This window comes from Solanum dulcamara, chromosome 11 (genome assembly GCF_947179165.1).
Source record: "Solanum dulcamara chromosome 11, daSolDulc1.2, whole genome shotgun sequence".
In the NCBI taxonomy this organism is placed as follows: Eukaryota; Viridiplantae; Streptophyta; class Magnoliopsida; order Solanales; family Solanaceae; genus Solanum; species Solanum dulcamara.
In genome coordinates this window covers 47,327,343-47,354,086 of record NC_077247.1, presented here as the reverse complement: position 1 = coordinate 47,354,086, position 26,744 = coordinate 47,327,343, and the positions used below count along the sequence as shown (strand labels likewise).

The 26,744-nt window shown below is 35.5% G+C and overlaps 3 protein-coding genes across 6 annotated transcripts; all 3 read right to left on the bottom strand.

Moving 5' to 3' along the window:
* Window positions 1–3,206: 3,206 nt before the first annotated feature.
* LOC129873424 (uncharacterized) lies at window positions 3,207–3,933 on the bottom strand. Its single transcript, XM_055948519.1, has one exon. The coding sequence runs from the start codon at window positions 3,832–3,834 to the stop codon at window positions 3,370–3,372; it is 465 nt and encodes a 154-aa protein (XP_055804494.1). The 5' UTR covers window positions 3,835–3,933; the 3' UTR covers window positions 3,207–3,369.
* A 573-nt stretch (window positions 3,934–4,506) lies between these two features.
* Window positions 4,507–11,802, bottom strand: LOC129874711 (uncharacterized). Its single transcript, XM_055950040.1, has 9 exons — window positions 11,562–11,802; window positions 8,065–8,192; window positions 7,062–7,097; window positions 6,872–6,985; window positions 5,922–5,990; window positions 5,776–5,832; window positions 5,500–5,655; window positions 4,949–5,029; window positions 4,507–4,842 (listed from the first exon to the last, which is right to left on the bottom strand). The coding sequence occupies exons 1-9, from the start codon at window positions 11,728–11,730 to the stop codon at window positions 4,777–4,779; spliced, it is 876 nt and encodes a 291-aa protein (XP_055806015.1). The 5' UTR covers window positions 11,731–11,802; the 3' UTR covers window positions 4,507–4,776.
* A 225-nt stretch (window positions 11,803–12,027) lies between these two features.
* Window positions 12,028–25,172, bottom strand: LOC129872315 (uncharacterized). Of its 4 annotated transcripts, XM_055947256.1 has the most exons (22): window positions 24,359–25,171; window positions 24,163–24,277; window positions 23,936–24,036; window positions 23,395–23,486; window positions 22,783–22,918; window positions 22,541–22,609; window positions 22,319–22,420; window positions 21,834–21,932; window positions 21,063–21,173; window positions 19,943–20,149; window positions 19,624–19,731; window positions 18,867–18,962; window positions 17,876–17,932; window positions 17,389–17,535; window positions 17,238–17,297; window positions 17,043–17,147; window positions 16,058–16,219; window positions 15,407–15,480; window positions 14,867–14,990; window positions 14,373–14,464; window positions 12,560–12,680; window positions 12,028–12,483 (listed from the first exon to the last, which is right to left on the bottom strand). In XM_055947256.1, the coding sequence occupies exons 1-22, from the start codon at window positions 25,055–25,057 to the stop codon at window positions 12,331–12,333; spliced, it is 3,030 nt and encodes a 1,009-aa protein (XP_055803231.1). In that variant the 5' UTR covers window positions 25,058–25,171; the 3' UTR covers window positions 12,028–12,330. The 4 variants fall into 4 exon arrangements, with proteins under 4 accessions (XP_055803231.1, XP_055803232.1, XP_055803234.1 ...); XM_055947257.1 differs by lacking the exons at window positions 12,028–12,483; window positions 12,560–12,680 and adding an exon at window positions 12,700–13,094 and having other exon boundaries at window positions 24,359–25,172; XM_055947258.1 differs by lacking the exons at window positions 12,028–12,483; window positions 12,560–12,680; window positions 14,373–14,464; window positions 14,867–14,990 and adding an exon at window positions 15,858–15,960 and having other exon boundaries at window positions 24,359–25,172.
* Between the last annotated feature and the right edge of the window lie 1,572 nt (window positions 25,173–26,744).

Sequence of the window (26,744 nt, the reverse complement as noted above, 5' to 3'; positions counted from 1 at the left end):
AAAATGTTATTTTTGGGTAGGGGACACTGCAGGACCCTATGAGAATCAAGTCTTGCAGCTCTAGGATTATAATAATACTCCAAACTACCAACTTAATTGTTTTACTTAACATGTACAATAAAGTTTTTCGCCTAATATTTTATTTCAAATTGTATAGAAGTGTTTTAAAAACGCTTTTTGTTGTTTTGTTCGATCAATTAAGACTACTTATTTTCATTTATTTATGAGAAAAATTATAACTTGAGAAAATAACTCACATTTGTCACTCGTTAATTTGAATATATGTCTGAATTGTTACTATTTTAGACCATACACGCTAACGGAATCCCACCTTGTCTAGTTAGTATCAGATTTTACCACGTGTCTCTTAGTAAACTGTATTGAAAAATATTAAACAGTAACAATAACTTATGAAAGTAATAAAAATAGAATCTGGAATGAATCTGAAAATAATAACAGTATATAAAAAATTATTATCAGAACAAAATCGAGCCCACTGAATACACAGTGTGTCCTTAAGAAAATTATTCTCCTCAAAGTACCCGAGGTTTTGGAATCTTTCCTCCCAGGATAGAATGATTTACTCACCAAAGTAGAGGTACTGCAAATCTTTGGTGACTGCGAACCACTTGAATGTTGTATATCACACGAGTTTTAGGAAGTGCAGAAAGAAGAAGAAGATGTTATTTCAGAAATTTCGTATGGAACATTCTGAGGATTAACAGATATATATAGACTGTTTACACCTTTTAAGAAAAGGCACCTGTTGGGAATAGATTTGCCTGTTGAGAAAAGGTTTGCAACTTTTCGGACAAGGTTGCAACCTTTCAAAAATCCGTTGGAAAAACGGAGGGAAATATTTTAAAATTAATCCGGGAAAGAAATGGGTCGCGGGTCACGGGTCAGTATTTTTTCACTTAATTAATTAAATAAATAAATAATATTAATTAATTAAAAATTAAAAGAAATTTGGTCCAAAAAGATTTCCAAAGCCAAATCCGTAGCCGTAGCCGTAGCCGAAGCCGAGCGATGACGACGACGGCGGCGCGAGGGGAGACCCTCTTCTTGACCCTTTAGCAACATAAAGGAGTGCTTCTACTTTTAAGTAGTAGACTTTTCCTTTTCACCACCTATATGAGATCAAAGCTTATTTAATAAAGCAAGAGAGAACATATCATTTTTCCCTCCGCTTCTTTTCCCCTCAATTTCCAATTCAAACTATCAATTAAACTCAACACTGTCATTATCCCAGCCCTTCATTACTTATCAACGGTCACACCCCTTTTAACGAATATCATAGAATGGATCATTTTATTAAGTTCAGTGACAAATAAATAAAATTCGAATTTGTTATAATATTAAAAGGATAAGACGAATTGAGAGGGCAATATAATGGAGGATTGGGTGAGGCAAGTTGCATAGCAGGAATGTCTTTTTCCACTATTTAAGAGCATGTGCAGCGCAGGTCGTCTTAATTGAACAGAAACTCACATGCAGGGTCACCATTAGAGGTTCACATTTCCTTAACTCAAATGGAAACTATCATATCCATACAAAATTAACACATATTTTGGGATACAAGTTGGATTTATTGGTTGCCTTCAACTAATGTTCACTTCTACCTGTCTACTTCAACACTATCAAGCCAGAAACCGTGTCTTCTTTTCTCTATTAATTGGATTCTTATTTAAAATCACAGCCTTCATTCACTATTTAGGTAACGTTTGGTAGCTAGTTAGAGTTATGCAAATATTAGTACTATAGGAATTAGTTATGAATGAATGGTATTAGTTACTCATGTATTAGTTATTCCATCTTCTATCCCGCATAAAATAATACATAGATTTTCTCATAACTTATACATATATTAGTTATGTAGGTTTCTAAATTGTCAACCAAACACCGTATTAATTTTATACATGAATAACTTATTTTCTATCTGTCTACCAAACGTTGTACAAGTTATACAAAAATTAATACATGAATAACATGTTTCTTATCCCACTAGTCCACTACCAAACGACCCCTTATTGTTTGATGTCTATCTTAAAGTATCTCTTACATTATGTATACAAGGACGAAAACAACAACACACTCAATATAATTTCAAAAAGTAAGGTCTGATGAAAAGAGTAGGTAACGCAGAGAGATTGTTTCCGATAGACCTTTATAAACATGTTGAGCTGATTAGATGATCAAATTATTTTACATGGGAATCTAAAAAAGTTTTTATAAAATTCTGAGTTATTTCTTGCATTGTTCTTAAAGTATTGAATCAAATGTTAAGATCCTTTCACACATACAATATAATCTTATTTTCTTGTGAGCATGGCCTTAATGTTATAGCCAACTTAAGCCACTATATGGCAGAAAGAAAAGAATCTACTTAAGCCACTTTAATTAAAACAGAGCTTGAAAACTTTACTGTTAAAACATTTTAATTCTTGTTCAAAATGATACCAGTAATCTCAGTCACTATAACTAAAACAAGTGTCAGAAACTCCACAATCCTTTGGCAATGACGATCTTATCAATTGTACATCTGCGAAATGGTAAACTTGGGAATAAAAGCATATGAATTAAAACAATGTCTTGAAAGTATATATGATTCTCAGATATAGAGTATGAGGAGGCAACATCTTACTACTCCTATGATCCTTTACTTGATGAAAGATGCCCTGTAAGATGCGCTATATATATATATGGAGCCAGGGCAGCATAAGGGGATTCATCCAAACCCTTACATAGAAAAATTACAATATATATATATATATTAGATGTTGAATCACCTTAATTTCTTCATGTGAGTACCTCTTTATATTTTGAAATATATCAGTAAAAATCCAGGCTCCTCCATTGATGATATCAAACAGGAATGATCATTATAAGGAACATAAATTTTTATAAGCAACTGGAATTTGAATGTAAAAAGGAACTCTTTTCCTCCTCTATTTTTTCATATGTTAATACACATACTTCTCTTTGCCAATTTGCCTGCTTTTCTTCAGCTTTTCAGCTCCCCCTTCTCTTAATTATGTATTTTTCATCTTCCAGTCTTAACTGTTGCTTATTCAGAATAAAACATACTCCAAACAGCTCAGTGAAAGGAACTGTTCCTTCTTATTAATGTGTTTTAAGTTTTTGGATCATTAAGGATGTTTCTTTTTATGTTAACCATTGTTGGGGAAAAAAAATACAACTTGAAATCAGGTCAATGAACAGATGATTATTCAATTAGGAGAAATATATTTCCTCTAACTCTGCCTTCACAAGGCTGCGTGAGTGGAATTACACCGACTATATTGTTATTATATTTTCTCTAATTTGGGATTAAAGAAAACCAGGAACATCACAAAAACAAGCTAAAATTCAAGAATCTACCCCCTCAATTGGAAAAGGGTTGCAATACAGAAGAGAGAACAACAAGATATTAGGCACAATAAATGGAATGAAAGGATTCACATCACTCCCAAAGTGTCTCCTTTTAAACCTTTTCCTTACATACTGTCTCCTCTCTTCATCTCCCCACTGAGCTTCCTCCACTCCCTTTGCCAGTATCAATGGAGGGGGTTGTTGATATGGGCATTTGGACCTCCAAGAAGTTTCAGGTGCAACAAATCTTGAAACCCTTTTGAGGTAAACTGAGAAAGCCCATTTCAGATACACAGAAGGGAAAGTGCTTTTGGTGCAAAGAATTGGGGGATAGTCCCAATTGAGGTAACAGGGGATTTGGTTAGAAATGAAGATTTGGGATTCAAAAGATGGTTTAGTTGTGGGATTAAGTATGATGTGTGTTAATGCTTGGATTCTTTGATTCCATATTGTGTCTTCCATATTTTTTTGTTATCATTGTTGAGAGCAGACTGGTTATCCTTTCTTTTAGCTTGGATAAGAATCAGAAAATGTGGATGTGGGGAAGAGCAAGTGGTGTTTTTGGAATAATTTCAGTTTGAACCTCGTATCTAATGAATATTGCAAAGTTGGCCCTCCTGAGTATTGAATATATAAAATTTGTTACATCAGATTTAAAATAACTCAGGGTTTCATTCTGAACTTTCAATCAAGATTAGATCTATCTAATCGTATTAATCTTTTGATTTCATAATATCAGGAAAATAAAGAAGAAAAAACATTAAAATGTGGTAAAAATTTATCCACACCGAGTATTTACACCAAACCAATACATGCATGTAAAAACAAAGCACAAATATACAATCAGCTCATTGTGTTGGAATCAACATTTCATTAGCATTATCATACAATCTTTACATGAAGAGCATATGAAAAAACTATATGAGCAAAACATTTTACTTTTTGAAGGATATGTTAAAAAAGAACTGTCCGATTTCCTAAAGCTCCCACTATGCGCAAGGCTTGAAGAAGGGTTTGACCACAAGGGCCTATTATATGTAGCATTCGCTTGCATTTCTGCCAAAGACTACGTTAAAAAGGCAAATGGTATAGGGGTTATTGGTGCCAAACAAATAGAGCTTGGAGACTCATGCATGGGGAACTACTATTACGCCCAGCAGTTACATTCACGGAACCTGGTAATTAGACCTTAGTTGCTGGCAATTAAGCTATGATACTTTCCACATCCATAGATTAACTATTACCAAGAGTAATCATAAGGTGAAGTGGAATTTCTAGAGGTGATTATTTACAAAATTTTACAAGAGATCCAATAATTTCACAAGGTGATGATTTGTTTCTTTCATGCATATTCCCGGCGGTCATGTGCTAATGATTTGGCAAATCAATAGTTGCTCCGCAGGCCTAGCTTAAGTGTGAGAAGAGAAACATGAATGCACTTAAAATTGGAAACACGATCAGAGCTGAGGCCTGCAAAAAACAGATTTCCATAAACGAGGACAGAAGTTAGAGAATTATATATCGACATGCAAAGATCAACAAAATTCACAAACTCGGAAATATCAAAGATTCTTACCACTAAGAACACCACTTCTTTATTTGCTAAAGCTGCAGGGAATTCGTTCCTTTCTATTTCCTGCTTTACAAACCTCTGCAACTGCATAGAACATAATTTGTCAGATCAATGTTCTGAGGATGTACATCGAACAACAACTAAATAGTCAGGGTGAAGTTTCCAATTTTCCAGTTGCTCACTTGAATATCATATCAATATACATGTGTGTGGTGGGTGGGGTGGGGGTGGGGGTGGGGAACACATAAACATTATAAAAAAATAGTATTTCATTAATAATAAACCAAGAAGCCAAGGTGTTAACTGTACAAAAGTGGTACCTCCATGTACACTAAGCTCCAGAAAGTCTAGGTCATCTATACAAATATGTATATCCATCTTACCCCAAAAGTACAGAAGAATTTAAATATTGTTGCGTACCCTAATTCGAACATACTCTAGTTACCAACTTATGTGAAACACAAATACTTATCCTGATATTGCTCATTCAAGTGATTAACCAGCAAAAGACCTCTAATTAATCCCCATCATCCTAATTATGGAAATTTGAGTACCTTGTAATGGTATTGTTTTGCAGATGAAAAAGCCCCCCGCAAGTGATGCAACGCTTGAGCCCAGTAGGAACTAGGATCAGCGGCACTGATTGATCCATATGGATGCAGAATTCCTTTCAACGTTTCAAGGTGGTGGCCGAAAAGGTTTTTGATGAACTGGAGATCACAAGAGTGTTAGTTCTCTTCAAAGAAAATGTCAAGAGTAATCATGGCCATCTGTATATACGATGTTCCAAAGGAATTGGCCAGCTAGGAATATTCAATGACTTCCAGTACCTTGACAAATGGACATTTACTGAACGTTAGTTGCCTTTTGACCTTCTGTGTTCTCATCTGAAATATAAAGTTCTGATTTAGCTTTGGCTGCAACTTTATTATAGTTGTAATGGTAAATTCAAGCCAAGGTGTAAACAAGAAGTTACCTCTGCCATTGGAACAGCTTGTTCAAGTCGTTGTATCTGAATCCATTTTTCAGATATAACTTCAGCCATCTGTCAACCAAGTTAAAAGTTCATTAACGAAAGATTGAGGAAATTATGATACTCAAACCAAAATATTTTGCCACATCTCTTGCCTAAAAATAAATGCATAGCAGGTCATTACCTTTTCATTTCTTCAGGAAAAAAACAAAGGTAAGTGAACGAAAACCTTTTAGAGGACAAAAGTACACTGCTCTTCTACCATTTCTTTTTCTTTGAATGCTATAAATTTTGTTTATAATCATATAGTGTATATTGATAGTCACAACAATACCAATTTTCCAAAACCAAGAAAGACATTTTTTGTTTGTTGATCAAAATGGAGAAAAACGCTATCGCTGTTGACATCTTGTTATCCGTTTAGTTCTATTCTTGTCTCCTATGCATGAAATAAGATCATTTGTTCGCCCAAGAGCTTTGGTCTAGTGGTAAGCGCGCAAGTTTAGTCCTATTCTTGTCTCCTATGCATGAAACAAGATCATTTGTTCACCCAAGAGCTTTGGTCTAGTGGTAAGAGCGCAACGCGTGATGTGTGGATTAGGCGTGCGTCATAGGTTTGAACCCAGCCCCTAACAAAAATCTAGTACTTATGTGGCAAAGAGTAGAGGAGCAGGCCCATTATCCACCGAGTTTTGAACTGTGCTTCATGGGTCTTCGAACATTTCTAGGTTATAATAATATAAAGAAGATGATTTCTTGAACTGAAGAGAAATCTTAAGTGTAGTGTTACCTAGTATACAATAAAGATGTTTCAAAACTCTTTTACAGAAATCTCATTCTCAGGATGATGAAAGAATACTCAACATTTTAAAATAATTTACTTTTTCCACTTGACCTGTACTAGAGAAATATAAATTACTGAAATTGTTTACTTATGGCTTTAGTAAACCTACCTTTCCGACTTGAGAGGTAAGAACTTCTAATCTTTTCTCCGCATCTTGCGCTTTGAACTCCAATTTATGAATTTCAAAGTTGTTTTTTCTTGCCGCATCCCAAAGCAGTTGTACCTACTCAATTCCTTCAATTTTATAAGATGAGAAACTGTATGGAGAAAAACAATCTGTGATAACGTGGTAATCATACCTCTTCTTCTAGAGCACTAATCCTTGATGAGTCATGCTGAAGAAAAGAGAAAAAGAGAGCATTTATGAGGAATGGATGTGTATCATTTATTTCCATTTTCTCATATTGATACGAATTCCACTTAGGTTGTTGTATCAAATTATAGACGTGCTAGTAATATTTTGCACAATTCCCATGAAGGCACAGCCATTTACCTCCTTAAGGCCAGACAATATTAGGTCACCAAATGAAGATCAAAACAAGAAATTAGAATCATTACAACTGAAAAGCTGTTTTTGGAATCATATTCAATAAAATGACAGAGAATTGAAGACCACCTTTATATGTATGAACATGTGAATCAATAACGGACCAGGCATTCACAAACTGATTACCAACAACAAAGTCACACAGCCTTAACAGTCCCAGAACTTGCCAATTTCAGTAATCAAATTATCAGAATCACACAAGAAAATGAAGGCAATACTGTTTAGGTTTTTGCATAAGAACATCAAAATATTTCTGGCATTATATATTAAGTTAATAAAAGGGAGATTACCTTGTGGTTTTTTAGCTATTTCAAGACAATGGTGCTCTTTTGAATGAACATGTTAAGAATAGAAAGATTCTGCTAACCTAACCAAATGAAACAAAACATTTGGCGAAGTAGGTTGGAGGTATAACTTTTCTTGTGGCATGCCATATCTGCATCCCGTACCAAATTTATTTGAAATATTTAGACCTTAGACCACAAGTTCCTGGTCAAACCCTTCCATTACTGTCACTAAATGTCAACCTATTGTACCTCAACAAATTTAGGTCCTACTCATAATAACCTAAGATAAGGAACTCTTCATTTTTTATGCCGCACCAGTGTCGGATTCTCCAAAAATACACTACTTTTGGAGAATCCGACATGCACCCGTTGACATTTTTGAAGAGTCCGAGCAACATAGATAATAACACAAGATCTAAGTCAGATATTAGAAGACATGAGAAACTGGAAACTTAGCCAAAAACCAACCTGCAATTTCGACAAAGCGGTTGTAAGATTGTCAATTTCTATACTAATGTCCTCGATTTTCTTCTCCGTTTCTCTGATGTATCGGATTTTAGCATTTAATTTTGGCATGCTTTCATCAAGGATGGATTCTGCACTTAAATGCACCAATGTTAACATTTACAGGACCTTGAAGAATATTAATAGCAGGCGATGACATAGTATACTTCTCATGAAAAATGCCACTGAATAAATATCTTTATCTAATGCATGAGAAGACCTAGAACTGCACGGTATAAAGGATACTCATTGTATTGATATCACAGAATTCTGAACAGCACATATTAAGAAGTGGATAGATACGATCATCAGGACACAAGCGTAAGAAAGAACACAGCCCCTGCAGCATTCATGCTGGAAACTACATTAAGGACCGCAAAATAAAAAAATATAGAAATATGACTTTGCAATGCAATGCAAATTTAACAGGAAAGGAGGAAAAAAAATACATTTTTCAATGCACATGTTCAATACAATGTCTCAATAAGGCTTCTTAGCACGCCACAAAGTTTTAAGGTAACAGGGCATACAATACTACCCTTGTTCAGTGATATGTGCCAATTAATAATTCCAAAATTCAGTTGGAATATAGCAGTTAGTTAGTTTAGTTAATTGGTATGTCAGTGGCACGTGATAGTTTGTTAGGTTGTTATATCACTGTAGCCCAGTTAGTTATAACTAACTATGGGATTCTGATTTTGTTTTACAGTTCTATTAATACGAGATTAACTCCCTTTGTAAAGGCAGGGAATTAGAAGGAATCAATAAAGTTTCTCTCCTCTTTCTCAGTTTCTCTCTAGGGCACAGCTGTTCAAGAACAATTCAGCTAACTTGTTCTTTAGGCTTAGCTCAATTTCTTTCTCAAATTGTTGGTACACATCATTGGTATCAGAGCAAGAGGTTCTCTGATCTATGGCAATGGGGGATCACAATACAAGAATGTCGGAGCTGCGCAAGGAGGTCGACAATCTCAAAAACTCCATGGAAGGAGTAACCACCTCTGTTGCTGAGATTCGACAATCTGTGAATGCTAGTGTGGCTCAGGCCATGGAAGAATTTCGAAGGTGGTGGCTGATGCACTTTCAAGGAAGGATGATATGGTTCAGCTTAATAGTATCTCTGGGGTACAGTCTCAACTATTAGAGGCAGTCAAGGCCTCTTGGTCACAGGATCCCTCCTTACAGAAGTTGATCCAGCAGATTCAGAAGGCAAGAGGTCACACGCCCTATTTTAGGTATCATGCTGGGATAGTAAGTAGGAAGGGAAAGATAATGGTAGGCTCTTTCCCTGCTACGAAGAAAGATCTGATGGATTTCTATCACACCAGCTCTTGGGGTGGTCATTCAGGCATGAGGTCAACTCTAAAAAGATTAAAACAGGACTTCTACTGGAAAGGAATGAAACCTGATGTTTATTCATTTGTTAGACATTGTGAGGTGTGTCAACAATGCAAGGGTGAGAATGTTGCATACCCTGGCCTATTACAGCCTTTACCTATTCCTGATAAGGTGTGGCAAGATATTTCCATGGACTTCATTGAGGGTCTTCCTAAGGCTGCAGGCAAGGAAGCTATTTTTGTGGTAGTAGATAGACTAAGTAAAGCTGCTCATTTCATGGCACTAAAGCACCCCTACACAGCTTTGGAGGTGGCTCAGTTGTTTATGGATGGAATTTTCAAACTCCATGCCCAAGACAATTGTGTCTGACAGAGATGCTGTGTTTACTAGCAGATTTTGGAAGGAGTTGTTTAAGTTGCAGAAGGTGTCTCTCCTAACTTCAACTACTTGCCATCCACAAACTGATGGGCAAACTGAGGTAGTCAACAGGTGTTTGGAAGGTTATTTGAGGTGTATGACTTTTAATAAACCTAAGGAGTCGCCACAATGGCTTTCACTGGCTGAATGGTGGTACAACACCACTTTCCACACCTCTATCAACCTAACCCCCTATGAAGTGGTGTATGGACAGAAACCACCCCCTTTTCTCCCTTACATGGCATTTGACTCTCAACTGGATTTAGTAGATAAAAGTCTGCAAGCCAGGGAGTCTACACTAAGGAGTCTCAAGTCTCACCTAGCAAGAGCTCAGAATCGGATGAAAACACAGGCTGATAACAGAAAGACTGAAAGGGAGTATGCAGTGGGTGATTGGGTGTATGTGAAGTTGCAGCCCTATAGACAAGTGTCCTTGAAGGCTCATAACTTCCAAAAATTGGCAGCAAAGTTCTTTGGACCTTTTCAGCTCTGTTGCTTACACCTTAGCCTTGCCTCCCAATGCTAAGATCCATCCTACTTTCCACATCTCTCAGCTCAAGAGAAAGTTGGGATCCCACACTGCTTCTGCTGTTCTGCCCTTGGTTCATTCAGATGATGGGCATGTGTTGCTGACTCCAGAGGCTATTCTTGACAGGCGATTAATCAAGCGACATGGCAAACCACTCACTCAATTGTTGATTAAATGGTTTAACACTGCTGAAGAAGACAGTACATGGGAGGATTACCAGCCATTCATTCAACAATTTCCTTCTTTTCATCCTTGAGGACAAGAATGGTATCAAGGGGGGAGTATTGATATGTGCCAATTAATAATTCCAAAATTCAGTTGGAATATAGCAATTAGTTAGTTTAGTTAATTGGTATGTGAGTGGCACGTGATAGTTTGTTAGGTTGTTATATCACTGTAGCCTAGTTAGTTATAACTAACTATGAGATTTTGATTCTGTTTTACGGTTCTATAAATAGGAGATTACTCTCTTTGTAAAGACAGGGAATTAGAAGGAATCAATAAAACTTCTCTCTTCTCTTTCTCAGTTTCTCTCTAGGGCATAGCTGTTCAAGAACAATTCAGCTAACTTGTTCTTTAGGATTAGCTCAATTTCCTTCTCAAATTGTTGGTACACATCATTCAGTTGAGATATGACTAAAGTTATTCAAGCTCTATACATGTTACCTTCATGCTGGTGTCTTATGTATTATTATGACAAGCTTATAATCACATATTCCAATCATACAAGATAACCCAGTCAAATCTTTCCCCACTGAACAATAGTTAAGAATAAGGAGGGAATAAAAGTGCCTGACTACGAAATCAAGCACTCACATCATCCAGTTTTTAATAAAACATTTATTGAAACCCTCATAATCCTTGAGTGGAATGATTATTTTGGACTATCCCTTCTTCTAACAATAACCCTATCATAGTAGTCACCTCAATCTAAACTCCAATCAAAACAACAGTAATAGCTAGAGTCAGATTCCGTTCTAAATATACATTTTTGTTGCCCTTCTAAGCTGCTCGCAGTTTAAACTGTCCTCTCCAAGTTATCCTTCTCACTATTATTATACTTGTATTTCTATGCAATTAAATAAACCGCAGGAAATGTAACCATTGACCATTGAGGTATGTCAAGTTCGAAAATGTCAATGGTTAAAACGATGACTGATGAGGAATAAGGAAATAACCTAATCGAGCAATTTTGATCTTCGCTTCTTGCAATTCGTAGATCAGCGAATTCTGATTCTGCTGACCAGACGACGGCGGAATCTGAGATTCGACCGGAGATACCAGCGCCGCCGTCGAAGCTATGAGAGCAGTAAATGTGGCGGCAAGCACAATTAAGAAGATTGTCATTTTTTTTCTACTGAATGCTCAAGAGCTGTTGCTAAAATACCAAACTAGCGATGTGAGTGTCAATGCTTTGATTCGGTGGTTAATTGTAACATATCAATTTTTCGTTATTTTCTGATGTATAATTTAAATTTAAAATTAAAATTACAATTAGATATTTTCAAATGTTTCTGTTTTTTTTTTCCGGTTTGATACGTTTGATTATTTTTTAATGGTCATCTATTTCTATTGCAATAGATAAATTTGATAGAATTAAATATCTAAAAGCAATTTAGTAAAATGGCTCATAGCTAAAAGTAATTTAGTATATGGTAGAATTAGTCGGATTTAAATTTCCAAAGCATAATTAGTAAAATGGCTTGCATGGCATAAAATAAAGTATCTAACTTCACGTTGCTACGAGCCATGTACATGATTCTATGTGATTTCAAGATCCTATAATTGTGGATTTTCCATACCACAAGTTAAAATTAAAATAAACTGACTAGCCCTTGGTAGAAAAAACTACAATGTTTCTTGCAGTCATTGATTCTTCATCGCCAAATTAGGATGCACGGTTAGTAATGCTATGTTAGTACAGCATGAAAGGTGATGTTTTGCAAATCAGAAGGGGCATTTGCAGGGTTCGATGCCCCAACTCTGCTGTGCATATTCTTCTATCGTTCTATCGCTGCTGAATTTCCCAGAACCTGCAGTAGAGAGTATGCTCATTTGGGTCCACTTTACTTGATCAACAAATGCTCTATCAGCAGCAGCCTGTCATCATCATATTCTGTCAGTTTAAAAATGAACATTTCTAACAGGAGTATTTGCATTTGCAATAACAGATTACCTGAGCCTCTAAATAACTAGCAAAATCATGTCCCAGGAGATAAAAGTCTCCACCATCCTCTACAGTGTCGCATAGTGACTTGAAGTAGTCTTTGAACCCAAAGTAACCATCCCGCACCATCCTACACATACAGTACAATGAAATCAGCTAAAACTCTTTAAGTTATTCTCAGGAATCTAACACAGTGCATTCCCTATTAACAGTGATCTTTCCGCAATAAGCTTCATGATATGAGTAATAGTCTGGTAAAGTGAGCTTATTAAGGTAATCACACACTAGCTGGCAATGGGAAGCCACTTTTATTTCCTTTTTTTCCTTTCTATTGTTTTTCATTTTTCACAAGTTTCTTTTGCAGTTTTGTAAAGAAAGCTTCAACCGCAGAACTGATATTACTATGATAACAGTACTTTCCTTCTGACATCTTTTTGTTGTTTGCATATATAAATTATCTGCGATAGTCGACATTTCCTCTGTAATAGGCAGGCATATGGAAAGTTGTGGCACTATATGTCCATTCAAAATCTGTTTACTATACCTGGCATTACCCAAAACATAGAGGAAAACTTTACTGCAAGCTTATCATACATTAACTTCATACGAAAGAGAAACAAGCACATTCCTTGTCTAAAATAAAGTGCCACATTGAAACAAAAAAAAAGGAAAAGAGAACATAGTACACGGTCATTTAATATGCAACATCATTCACATAGAAAGCTTTAACGAATTCTCACTAGATGTGTTTCTAACTAAGGTTGCATGTCAACAATGAACACTCATGCTTACAGAAGCGGGCAGCCACATAACTGCAAACTGCATTGCAATTGCAAATACGACAGGACATACTTCAGATGGAATACAAACTCTATTGTCAGGACAAATCTCCAAGAACCTTGAAGGCAAAGCAATGGCTTTAATGATCACCTGTTCTCCCAAGTACCAACCTAAGTTGCGCGGACTCTTCATTTTTGCTGCCGCACCCGTGTCGACATGAGACAGGTGAGGGTGCGAGATACGTGTGGGATTCGGTCAACCCACATCAGATACTTTCACCAAGAATCCATGGACAACTCAAATCAGATACATCAGACGAGTGCGGGAGCGGGATACGTGTGGGATTCGGTCAATCCACATTAGATACTTTGACCAAGATACTTTTCCTCTGGGTCAATATTCGTTGCTTCATGTTTCACGCCAAACAAAGAGATGCTAAATATTCAAGCGGTTGTGTTCCGACTTTTAATAGACATAGCAATGATCTATAAGGAGAGTTGGTGGAAGGTCTTGAATGATTTTCTTTTTCTTTTCTGAGGGGAAAAAATATATTTATCTTTATAACTATATTTTTAGCCAAATCCACACGCCGTTATCCATACTCGGATTCGTATCCCCGAATCTTAAAATTTAGATTTTAGCGAATCCTACTCTCGGATTGGCATCCGTCTCGGACACCCACACCCAAGTCCGAGCAACTTAGGTACCAACTCATTTATGTTAATGAAAAGTAGAGAAAGTATACGTGGGGATGAGTGATGCCACATCATAAAGACCAGTGGTAATGACAAAATGATACGGCCATCGGCTTTGACAGTCGCACAATCTTGGTGGTGAAAAAACAAAGAGTAATGTGACTGTCTGAAAGATAGAGAGATAGAAAAGACCATATCCAATGATTATCTAGACTACGGCCACATTCCTGTGGCACCCAACAGAAACGAAAAGGCTAACGGCAGATTGTTCATTGTGGACAATCTAACAGATACAGAGAATGGACTGTAAAGGTCAAGGGAAAGATTGCTCAACCTACACTGCATACCTTACAACTCGTGCAAATTGAAGTGAACCTTTGAGTTTAGTTCCTTTTTCTCGCAATGCTGGAACCTCATCCACCTTTGCACCAAAAAGAAACTGGAGAAGAAAAAGGCAAAAGAAAAGAACAAAATAAAGATATCAAACAAGGAAATGGAATCAATTAAGGCGATCATATCCTATGACACTTGTTCTCTCTTTTCTTCTGTTCTTTTTATCAGCATTTACATGCGTCTACTGTTACTACACTGTCAATTGCTCGATCATTTGAATGTATTTGAAAAGTAGAAACCTGGAAAAGAAGCCTAAGCCTATTTTAGATGGATTAACAAAATAAATAAATTAATTAACAAAACGAATATTTATCTAACATGTTATCTTTATAAATTTAGTCTCATTGCCGTTGCTAGATGTAGATTTTATCCTTCTAACCACACTGTGAACAAGTGCAGTTATCATCAGGTGAAATGGAGTCTGTAGAAGCATCCTAACACTACTTACCATGTTTGCTTCCCCTATTTCTTCAGCAATTTCAACTGCTGAGCCATCTGCGGTTGCTAATAATAAACAACCGTTCATCAAAAATTTCATACATCCAGTTCCAGATGCCTCATGTCCAGCAGTACTGCATCATATATACATGATTTCTAAGTGTTGTTAGCACACAATTGTACATGAAAAATTCCTGATACATCAAGTTTTGGAGCAACTGTGAATACTGGAGTTATAGATACCAGTTAAAGAAAGCATGACTGCCATAATGAAACAAAGAAGCAGTCAATTCGAAGTTTGACCATCTAAAGAGTAAACATATTGTGCGTACTGGAGTTATAGATACCAGTTAAGCACGTAGTGACATTGATAATGAAACAAAGATTCAGTCAATGGGAAGTTTGACCATCCAAAAAGGAAATATGTAATTTTATCCTATTTAGGGAAAAACAAAAGATGTTATCAGGTAGGACAGTGTGTTATAACTGTAAATTGTACCTATTAAAAGATTTAAAAAAATGAAAGAGAATGCACAGGATAGACATTGACCTTAGGTGCTGTGAAAGATCACTCCCTGGAATTACTAGTTCGGCAACAGAGACATTATAATCAGGGATGAAAACCTGAAATGACAGAAGACGAGTTCATTTCTGTTGAATCCTAGCTATCTATAATGACAGCAAAAAATGGAAGTATAATAATTCTGACTAACATTTATACCAACAGTCCAGGAACAGTGCACATGAACTGTCAATAAGGGATGGGGAAACGAAAGCAAGGATGACATATAAAGTAAACCCAGAGAATTTTTTAGATCAATGACATGACAAAGTGATGTGAAATTTTGTGAAACCTAACAATTTCAAAATTCTGCAGCCAAATAGTAGAAGTGTTTTCAATAACTTTATTTCCAATTAGGGCAGACTCTAGATGAACACATCATTTCAGGAGAAGAGTTTATGGGACAGGTTAATAGGCCTAAGAAAGTAATGCTTAGAACCTGCTTGCTATTCTCTTCCCTTCCGTTTTCTTTTATAATTTCCTTTCATCATCCCATGTTGTATTTTCAAAAGCAGATGAGTTTCTGAATGGACATTCTCCAACTTTCAAAGAGAAAAGAATGGACAATGGTTTCATATAAACATGATGAGAACATACATAAGTGAGGTTTCAAACAAATAAATCAAATCATTGTCCTACCACTTTCAGGAGATCCGCAACATCAGGATCGTTGTTAACTTTATCAGCCACAGCATGACAAAGTTTGATTATCTTCTTTGCAACATCATAACCAGGGGCAGCTTTCCCCCCAATTATACATACACGAGGTACAACTCTCCACTTGTCACTTTCATCCATATTCTTCAAAAAACAATGACAGTACAATGTATCAGGGAGATGATTTGTTGAGTACAGTTCAGTAGAAACTTTTTTGAGAAATAGTATAGTTCAACAGAAATTGTGAAGAAAAATATGGAACTAATGGAGCTTCTCCTAAAAATTAGATGATACTTAATAGGCATATCCATATTCTGAATAAGTAAGGTAAGTTCGATATTTTATGTGTTTCAGCAAAAGTGATTTTGGAGCACCCCTGATAATCTACTGAAGAAGAATGGAAAAAAAAAAGATAAACAATATCCGGGCAACTGGACAAAAACAAAGATTCAAAGGGAAAGAAGAAGAATTTTTTAGCTTAGACAGGTGTTTCTATTAGTCTTGATACTTTTTGCAGCTGGTGGTAAAATTATGTGTTCTGTTCTATTTGCAAAAATGACTTGGTTTCTAACCTGGTTTAACAACTAAACTTAGTTTCTGTGGCCTTGTATTTGTCCTTGCACATAAGCATATAAGTCAATGACAAATGCCCATGGCTTGATTCAATATAACATCTGAACCAGCGTCAGCAAAAATAAGTGTCTTTAGGCTTAAAGATCCAGAGTTTGAACTCCAAAAAGAAAACAAAATATTGGTGATACATATCGAGGTGGAAATGTTTTTCCCTGGCACCTTTTAAGCCACTTCATATTTACCAAAGCTGGCCTGCCTGAAATATCTCTGAACAAGGTGATACTTGCATTACAAACTAGCTTAGAAAGTACATAAGTGGGTGATTATATCTCCATCAGACAGACAGGTTGGCTCAGGAATATAATTCTAAGAAGAAAGGAGAAATAGAAGATACCTTAATGCAGTCATATCTGTGGATGATACCTAATATGTTGAGCAGTTGTCTTTTGTATTCATGGATTCGTTTTATCTGCACATCGAACATTGCATCCAAACTGACCTGTAATATAGGGTATATAGCTTGGTCAGGCGAAAACAGACATGCAGGTTGTCTTGCAAAGAAGGAAGTGAAATGGATATGTTCAGAAACCTTCACACTGGTAAGTGTTTCAATGTACTCAGCAAGCCTCATTTTGTTAATTCTCTTCATCTAAAAGTCATAAGTCAAAATGTCTTAGAGACTGCAAAGCAATAAGCAACTACTCTTCTCAAGATTGAGATTGCAAAGAAAGATCTCATACATTCTTCCATTCGGTGTGTAAATCAGGATCTTTTGCATATTCTCTTAAACCTGCTATGAGGTCAATATTACAGATCCATGCTTCCGTCCCAAGCCATTTTGAAATGATTGAACACAAGCTAGGATTGCTCACCACTATCCAACGGCGCTGACATATAACAAATTAAAATTGTGAAGAATGTAGCACAATGCTTCAAACTTAATTCATATCATCATTTTAGATGCCCATGATGAACTCCAATGGAAGATCCCCTACCCCAAATTAAAATTGTTTATGATGATAGAAGGAAGATACAGAATATTTTAGATTAGATATGAATCTTGTTATTATGCAAGTAGACACTGCCGATTAAAGGCAGTAATGGAAAAGCAGAAGCTTTCGATCATAAAGAATGCCAGATTTTTTTGGAGAATAGCTGTCAAGTCTAAACCTGAGGTAGAAATCTTGAAACTGATAAAAGTCATTAAACAAGAAGTCAATTATGCACCTGGGTTACTCCATTAGTCTTGCACTGAAATTTCTGAGGCCACAGCTCATAAAAGTCCTGCAAGAGGCAGCAATTACAAAATGCTCTCTTTTTGAAACATGTTTTCACTAGCTATTTCTTGCATTATGAGAAAAAAGTAAGATGAACAACAGACCTATAAAATATGACCTCCGGAGTTGTTTGATTTCATTAAAATGAGATATTATATAAACCCTACATTATTAATCGGACGTTCGGTCGCCAGTTTTGTGTCCTGTATATATAATCCCGCATACTAATGGTGCAATCTAAGTATCATTTTGTACCAAATATAATGTGGAAAAACACTACCTGCATTAACAATAACTGGCTAAAAATACCTAAAACGACCAAATTCTTTTTAAGTCTCTTTAGAGAATGAAAATAAAATCATGATAGTGTTATCTAAGAATTAATAATACCCACAACAACTTGTATATCTATAGTAAATATAAAACCAAATTTTGGCATTCGTGCTACAAAAGTTCAATCTTCAGTTCACCTCCATCTTCAAAATCTTAAGAAACATTCTTTTCATTTTCCCAAAAGAAAAAAGGAAAAAGAATCTTGCATATTTGTTTACTGTGTCATTCTTAGTTGAGCCAAACTTTTATCCAATCAAAGTTCTGAGAGATGGCAAAGAAGTGATGTCTGACTAAGAGTGTCATAAGAAACAACTTTTTATCTAGCTGATTAGTTAATTCATTATTTAGACAATTATGCTCTCTTCAATCTCTCAATTAACCCGAGTAAATAAGAACAAAAAGAAATCCCAAGGGGTTAATATTTATTTTGACATTATAAAGAATATATACATTGAATTGGATAGAAATTCTGGCAAAGCACACTCTGAAATAGGCCTTAGAGAGAGTGACATTCATTTAGAGAAGGTAAAAGGACATATTATTGCAGAATTAAAACCAAGTTCTCATGAAATATTGAGCAAAAGAGATAAGTGCAGAATCAAAATTACCTTAAACACTCTTGTTTTAAGGGTCTCTAGATGCACTCTGGAAACACCATTCACAGTGTGGCAACATGCAAGTGACAGGTTTGCCATCCGAATACTCTGTCCACATAGGGAGCAAAATCAAAATTGGCTATCGCAGAAAAACAAGGAACTAATACTCGGGCCTGTACCCACTTTATCGACTAGTGAAAATGGCATAAAGCAAATGCATCATGGATTGTCAGACGAATGTGGACCATATAAAATCAAGCTGAAAGTAAGAAGTAACAAGCATGAACATCATAACCTTCCTTGTTTTCATCAAATAACCTTTTTCTCTGTTTGTCCCCTCTTTCTCCCTCTCCCATCTCCCACCTGCCCACCCACTCTCCTCTTTGTTAAGTTCTATAAACATGAGTTATGTAACACAAGCATCACAGAGTTTAAAGAAAAACTACGGATCCTAATTTGTGGATGTGGAAATTTGCAGTATTAGTATATTCATAGGTACATAATATAGGAATGCCACGAGACAGAATGGAGCGACATTGTTGATGAGAATTCATATAGCCGACCCCAACTGATTGAGTAATTGTGGTTGGTATAATTGTACATTATTGGGACATCTAAATGTCACTATTACAGGTTGGTCCAGTTGAATAGCATCAGATTTATTTTTTTACTTTTACAAAATCTTAAACAGCAGGAAAACATCAAATTTGATCAGCCACTGAAAGCATTAATTAAAATAGAATCGGGATCAAAAGGTTGTCTTATATACCTTCACAGCACCTTCCTCAATAATTGACATTCGGGAAAGTTTATCATAGTCCTGACCCAAACTCTTTTTTAACTCTTCCATGAGATGATAGTTTATCTCATATATAATCTGGAACAAAAGGTGAATCATTAAATCAGATGAAGAGATTTTTAACAAACTAACTTGAAGACAATCACTCCCAAATTGATATATAAACACATAAAACAAACTAGCATTGTTGCAAAAAGGATGATACTCTTCATGGCTGAGAGAAAAACCAATTCAAGCACAGAATAAAAACTAATATGAGATAATACAAAATATTCTGTAAGAAACAAACCTCTAAATGACGAGGAAGAACGTTACCCAAAAGATCCACGGGGATTTTCTCAAGCCCTTCAGGTTGTACTGCATGAATGGTGACTGAGAAAATCCTGGAAGCAATATCCCATGCTTTACTCCAATCCAAGTGCTCTTCATCAACAAGAACTCTTATTACCTCAGCAATGGAAATTGATGGATTTGTATCATTTATCTGAAGAGCAACCTGAAAAGAAAAACTCAAAAGAATAAATAAGCAAATGCAGCCATGTGTGTTTCGCTGTAAAAGAAAAGGCTTACTTTTTCCTTTTCCTATTGAGATCCTAATCTCCTGTATGAATGAGACAAATATTGACATTTTCAAAATACATTTAGAGTAGGAAAGCTCAGATTAAGTGTGGCCGACCCAATGTAGAAATTCTTTTATGACATACCATAAGTAAAGTTATCACCACTCATACCTCCAAAAAGACAGGTGTACAACATGATTCTTAGGTATTAGACTTGCCAAAATATGTGCTACAAGGAACTGAATGGATATTAAGGAAGAGATTCAAACTTATGTGCACTATGAAAATAACTTTTCTACGCATCTGCATCGCAAATGCCACTGGCAGACCCCACACAGACGTAATAAGCAACTAGGTAAGCGGGAAGATCACTTCTTCCTAGAGCCTTTAAGTTCAATTAAAAGGAGAATTAACTTGAAACAGTGCAAAATAGAACCAAATATATTAATACTAAATAGAGTGATTACAATAGGTCTTGGCTACTATCTTTTGCACTGTATAGACTTTGTTTAGGATTAGAATGCGAAATATGCAACTACTTAGGAATTATGCTGTGATACTTGATGCCTACGCTTCATGCAATGCCTATTCATCTTAAAACAACAAAACCAAGTGAACTGACAAAATTTGCTAAAGTTTATGCCTTCAGGTCAAAATTCTCAGTAGCGCAATGAAGAAACAAGTATTTGTTTATCCATGATAAGCAAACTATAAGAGCATAGTTTTTGAGCATCCCGTAGCAACTAGCAAGGTTCACTGACTTGCGCCCATTGTTTTATGGATGGTATGACTTTATATGCTCATAAGGAACCCCACACATTACAGGCCCCAAAAAGGTCAGGTAAATACCTTCTCCGGAAACTCATCAAAGTTTCTATGTAAATCCTTGAACCTCCTTATTATGTCTTGTAGTGATGCTGAAACAAAGAAATACTGTTGCTTCAACCGCAGTTCCTTACCCTGAAGAAAGAACATCAAAGAAAGATTTTTTTGAGAATTGGTAAAGGTAAGGAATATTTTGCTCAAATTGGTTGGAGAATACATAAGAAAACCCAAATGTAGAATACATTCGCAAGCTTCAGTTGCACCCAAGGGTGTGACTCTAGGTCAATGAAGTGCGTTGAAAAGACATGAGCAGGTTTAAATTCCAGCGAAGGAAAAACACTAATGGTTTCTTTTCATCTATTCAAGCGTTGGTGGACAGAGTTCTCCGGTACCCGTGGATGTAAGAGGCAGCAGGTACCCCGTGAAACTAGTCGAGGAGCACGCAAACTGGCTCAGGCACCACGATTATCAAAAAAAGAAGTTTCTCAAGCTTCAAGTTTCAAAATTTTATTTTACCTTTTCTAACTGTAATTAGCTCTACCCAAAGCATTTAAAGACTTAAGCATTTAGAATTATTTTGACAGCGAGGTAGATTGGAAAAATGAATCTAGTCTTAATTCAGAAGTTTCACATTTTATTTTACCCTTGAAATGACAGGAAATCAAAAGATCAAGCACCAAAGCAATTCCAACATAGCATGGGGAAGGTTCATAACCCGAAGGCTAGCCTCCAGAGGAACTAAAGGAACTCTACATTTATCTACTTTCTCAAGACATTTATATAGAATGAAGATACCTGGTAAGAACGGTCATCAGGGTACAACACATTACTTATAGTTTCAGCCTTCTGTCTGTTAACAATAGCATTAATATAGTCCCCAGTGGTATAAGACTCCTGCAAGTGATAAAATGGGGACCACATAGAAGTTAAGAGGTCGAGAGATGTCAAACAACATAATAGGATTTATTCTCAAGAAACTAAAGGGGTTCTAATTTGTGCAGCGATAGGTAAGAAGTTCACATTTGACAAAAGAAGGAAGTGATTAATACCACAGGCCAGTAAGAAAAAGGACACAAGACTAAATTGATTCCGAGGTTCTTCTCTCCCTTTTACATACACCCCCATCCCAGAAAAACATGAAAAGGAAAAGTCACATGGTGGAAAAAAGACCACTCTGTAAATACAGAAGATGTGTCCCTTAAAAGTATACATAGATGTCTGCAGCATTCCCACTAGACATTTTCAAAAACAATTACTAGACAACATGGTAAAAAAATTACCATGTCATATTGATCACTTGGTTTAGCAGCCCACAGTCGAAGGTTGATGGCATTTCGCGTGCCATAACCAGGTATTGGATTATCATAAGCCACTGCTTCAACCTATAAGTAACAGACAAAAGAAAATGCTCAAGGAATAGTATTTCTCACTTGGCAATATGGCAGACAATAAGTCTAAATTTCTCAAAAAAAGAAAGACTTACAAAATACAGAAGCACTTACTGATTCTCCAGGTATCCAAATTTTACATTTCTTTCCATTTAAAACTTCCTCTTCAATAGTCCCATAGAACTTGCATAAAAAGCACATTGCCAGTTAGCAACAAATAAAAGTTTCAATCAAAAAGATTGAAGAAGATAATATCAAATACCCCACCGCCACTCAGGCAAGAGCTAAAACAAGGAAAAAAAATGTTTAATTTGGATAAATTACTGAAAGAGGCGGAAAAGTAAATACTTGCAAACCTTCACTGGATATGATACATGAACACGCTCTATCTCCCATGGATTCCCAAAGTTCAACCAAAAATCAGGTTGTTCGTGTTGAAAACCATCAACTATGATCTGACGAAATAATCCATATTGATAGCGTAAACCATAACTGAAGATGAAGAGATGTAGAGAATCCCAACTCAATCAATCTTTCTAAGAAACTTCAAAATGATAAAGGACAAATCCTTGAAGAAAAGCTAGACACCACTTGTTTAGACCCAAGAATTCCATTTTAGATAGGGACCTCCATAAAAGCAGCCCACCAAATTATGGAGGATCCCTAATAGATATTTTGGTTTCAGAACGTTACAGAAACTCTGCTTATAAAAAGGAAAAGAAAACAAAAGAACTAAACAAACACTCTGATCTTATCATCACAAAGGTGGCTATTATCTGGATATGAAAATGCAGCCATGAAACAGGATGTTATTCGAGAACGGCAGAGACCCATTTATTCTGACTGTTTCTGTTGCTAAGTATTTTTGGGAAAAGCGAGGAGATTCGAAAGCCAAGGCCATGATGAAGCAAACAACATCAGAACCAAAGTGACGTTTAGACAACAAGAAAAAGGAACCTATAACATACCCCCAAGCTGGATAGTCCAATGTCGCTAGGGAATCCATTTGGCAAGCTGCAAGGCGAGCTAGGCCACCATTACCAAGGGCAGCATCTCCTTCCTTGAAACGAATGAACGTTAGAAACAAAATCATCAGAGATAATTTATTTAGGAGAGCAATGGTATAACCAAATGTGAGTAAGATGAAGATGGAGAAGAAGCTTCTATCAATTGTAAATGCAAGCTACTTCAAAATCAGACTGATGACCAGAATAATTAACACTGCTTATGGATGAAGGATCAACTGATCTTCATTAATTGAACATAGCAAGGCCAGTCAATAATGTTGTCCTATGAATTTGAAGTTATTGCATTTTCATATACAATCATTATCCTATCATGTCCTTTAAATGTTACTCATAAATTTTCTAGATCACCTTAAATTCACAAAAAAGTTCATATAATCCAAAGTAACCACTAAACATACTCATTTACTTATTAATTTGTAACATGTTACAGACACAAAAAATTGCTAGAGTATCAGAGACAACAAATCGAGATTTCACCAACCTGCTCTGCCAAGACTTCAAAGTCAAATCCAAGCTGAGTTAAAGCATCAGCATATTGGTCCTGAATGCCAAGGTTTGTGATACTGTTAGTTAGAGAACGACCTGACAGATCAAATAAAGAAAAATCTTAATCAGACAAAAGCATAATTGAATTAGGAAAGGCCTAGCTGTGACCCAATGAGATGCAACAAAAGAAAGTGACTTTATGAGTATATGAATGTCAAGTACCCATAAGAAATTCAAGCGAAAGGAAGTAAATTCGCTTAGGATCTTTCTTCTTAAAATACTGGTGAGTATCATGCCATCGCTCAATAAGCCTATCCCTGACACTGTGAGCTAATGCCTGCATTGTCCATACTTCATCAGTAACAGCTACTACATAAGTAATTGAACCTTGATCAAAATTCCTTCAAGTAGGGAGTACCTGGTAAGCTTCAAAATCATCAAAATTGAATCTTGATCTAGCAACAGTAAATTCAACATGATCAAGAATATCCTTCTGTAAACTAATGGAATCATTCTTCAAGAACTCATCCATCAACCCAAACATCTTCTCAACTTTCGCCTTCCTGTATCCTAAGTCCATCTTCAACCCAGGTTTCCTCACAACCACCCCTCTCCCACTAACCGCCACCGACGACGGAGAATAAACTCCGGCACCGGCGTCACCATCATCGCCGTCGATTGCCTCCAACAATGCCTTGTGTATCTTCTCCAAACATTCCATTTTCTCAATCTTCTTACCGTTAGAATCATTGACGTAAAACTTCTTCACGAAAAACTCACCTTCGAATTCAATAATTGCCTTCTCAATTTTGAGGCCGAGAACTTTGAATACCCGGGTGATGATTTGAAGAAGCCCAATTCGATTCTTGGCCCGAACAACGAAGAGGGTGGTGTCTAAAGAGTCGTCGTTTTGGACATTGATGGTAGATGTAGAGGTAGAAGTTGTTTCAGTGACGGGTTGGTTAGAACTAGAAGTAGTGCTTGAGACTTTCAAATGGGTGAAGGCATTGGAGGAGAGTGAAGTAGAAAATGGGCGGTTGAGATTGAAGATTGAGGGGAATGGGAGGTAGTTTACAGGTGATCGGACGGCCAGGAGAGGAACTGAAATGGAAGCCATGGCTAAAAGACTGGTACTGAAACTCAAGTGCAGTGAAGTAGATGAGTCATCACGGGAAAAGGTTGACAACTTTCTACGCAAGGGACCGTAAACTTTTGACTCTGAAATTGGAACTCCGAATATAATTCACTTTTTTTCCCCAGTTAATTTAGGAAATATGTAAAATAATTTTTACATATAACTGAAATGTCGTGAAATTATTTGTTAGGTAAAATGATATAGATGAGCCAAACTTTTAATGGATAGCAAAAATTTTTTTAAAGTTTCATGGCATATTTGAATCTTTTTTATTTTAAATAATAATTTAATTAATGACGTAGCCAAATCATAATTGATCACGTGTACAAAATAGTTTTGTAAAACTAAAAATATTTTTACTTTACAAATAATGATATGAATCAGCCTTTTTCTCAAAGGAAAATGACATAAATAAATCAAATTTTTAATGAATAGCATAAATAAATCTTTTTCTCAAAGTTTAATGACATATTTAAGCTTTTTCTCAATATTTAATAATGATTTCAAGGACAAAATAAATATTTATGAATAGCATAAATTATTTTTCAAAAAATTCTTAAGCACTTTTTACCTTTTTAAATTAAAAAATAACCAAATTAATCAATCATGACATTCTATCACAGCAACCACATTATTTCTCAGTTCAAAATTAAAAGTCCAATCTTAAAATTTTATGTGACGATGAGAATTTAGCGATTAACTCATAACCGTAAATCATCTATCTAAAGGTCATTCTCATAAGTGAGGCCTATTTAGATCATGTTATAAATGTCCATAGTTAAATTTATTGATGGTAGAGGGAAATTTTGAACTTCTGAATTTTAATTAATTAAGTCATTTTCATGTATTGTGTGTATATATAGAGAGCGCAATTAAATTGCTTTTATCATTTAAAAATATATAAAAATACATAATTGACTAAAACATAAAACTTTCTCATTTAAATATAGTGTAGGTTGAATATATAAATTGATCAACATCTCGAAATACATGTTTTTAGATATCTTTTATCTCATACTTAACTAAATAATAAGAACTCTATTCTTGAAAATAACACATGTTGAATATATAAATAGATCGATGTATAAAAGTATATGTTATAATTTGATACTTGAATTGGTTATATTGTTTATCACCATTTTTTAATTTAATTAGTTTACATAATTTTACACCGATTATCTCTGTAAGTAGCTAACATAAAGACATTCCCTCCCCATGAACTCTCTTTATTTTCTTTATTCTATTATTTTATATTCTCATACAATTTTATACTTTAAAAAATTTATTTATTTTAAACTATAAAAAATATATTCAAAAATTCATTTATAAGTAAAAAGGAAGTATCTAAAAATAAATTTAAAAAATTCTCCCATAGTAGTCTGGACTTATGGACCATATCTCAAGAGTCGAGACTAGTTTTCTACAGAAAATCCTTAGTCAATTTTCCTAGAGATTTTTTCTTTAATGTCAATTTTTTTATTTTTTTATTTTCGATAAAAATGACAAGATATAAAAAGGAAGAAAAAACACATTCCTCCTTTTTGCTTTTGCAATTAATTTTTTTTTAATTTCATTTCTATTCTCCTTTCTTCCATAAATTCCTTGTTTTTTTACATCTAATTTTTAGGAATTTTGTTTAAAATTTCTATTGTCTATTATATTAGCCATT

Excerpts from the sequence above, each read along its gene's own strand:
- LOC129873424 (XM_055948519.1), bottom strand. The coding sequence starts at position 3,834 with ATGGAAGACACAATATGGAATCAAAGAATCCAAGCATTAACACACATC.
- LOC129872315 (XM_055947256.1), bottom strand. The coding sequence starts at position 25,057 with ATGGCTTCCATTTCAGTTCCTCTCCTGGCCGTCCGATCACCTGTAAAC. Across the intron at positions 21,933-22,318 it reads CAAGTGATCAATATGACATG|GAGTCTTATACCACTGGGGA; the intron begins GTAATTTTTTTA and ends TATCACTTGCAG. Across the intron at positions 16,220-17,042 it reads ACAGATATGACTGCATTAAG|AATATGGATGAAAGTGACAA; the intron begins GTATCTTCTATT and ends TGTTTTTTGAAG.
- LOC129874711 (XM_055950040.1), bottom strand. The coding sequence starts at position 11,730 with ATGACAATCTTCTTAATTGTGCTTGCCGCCACATTTACTGCTCTCATA. Across the intron at positions 5,833-5,921 it reads AAGCTGTTCCAATGGCAGAG|ATGAGAACACAGAAGGTCAA; the intron begins GTAACTTCTTGT and ends TTTATATTTCAG. Across the intron at positions 4,843-4,948 it reads AAGAAGTGGTGTTCTTAGTG|GCCTCAGCTCTGATCGTGTT; the intron begins GTAAGAATCTTT and ends TGTTTTTTGCAG.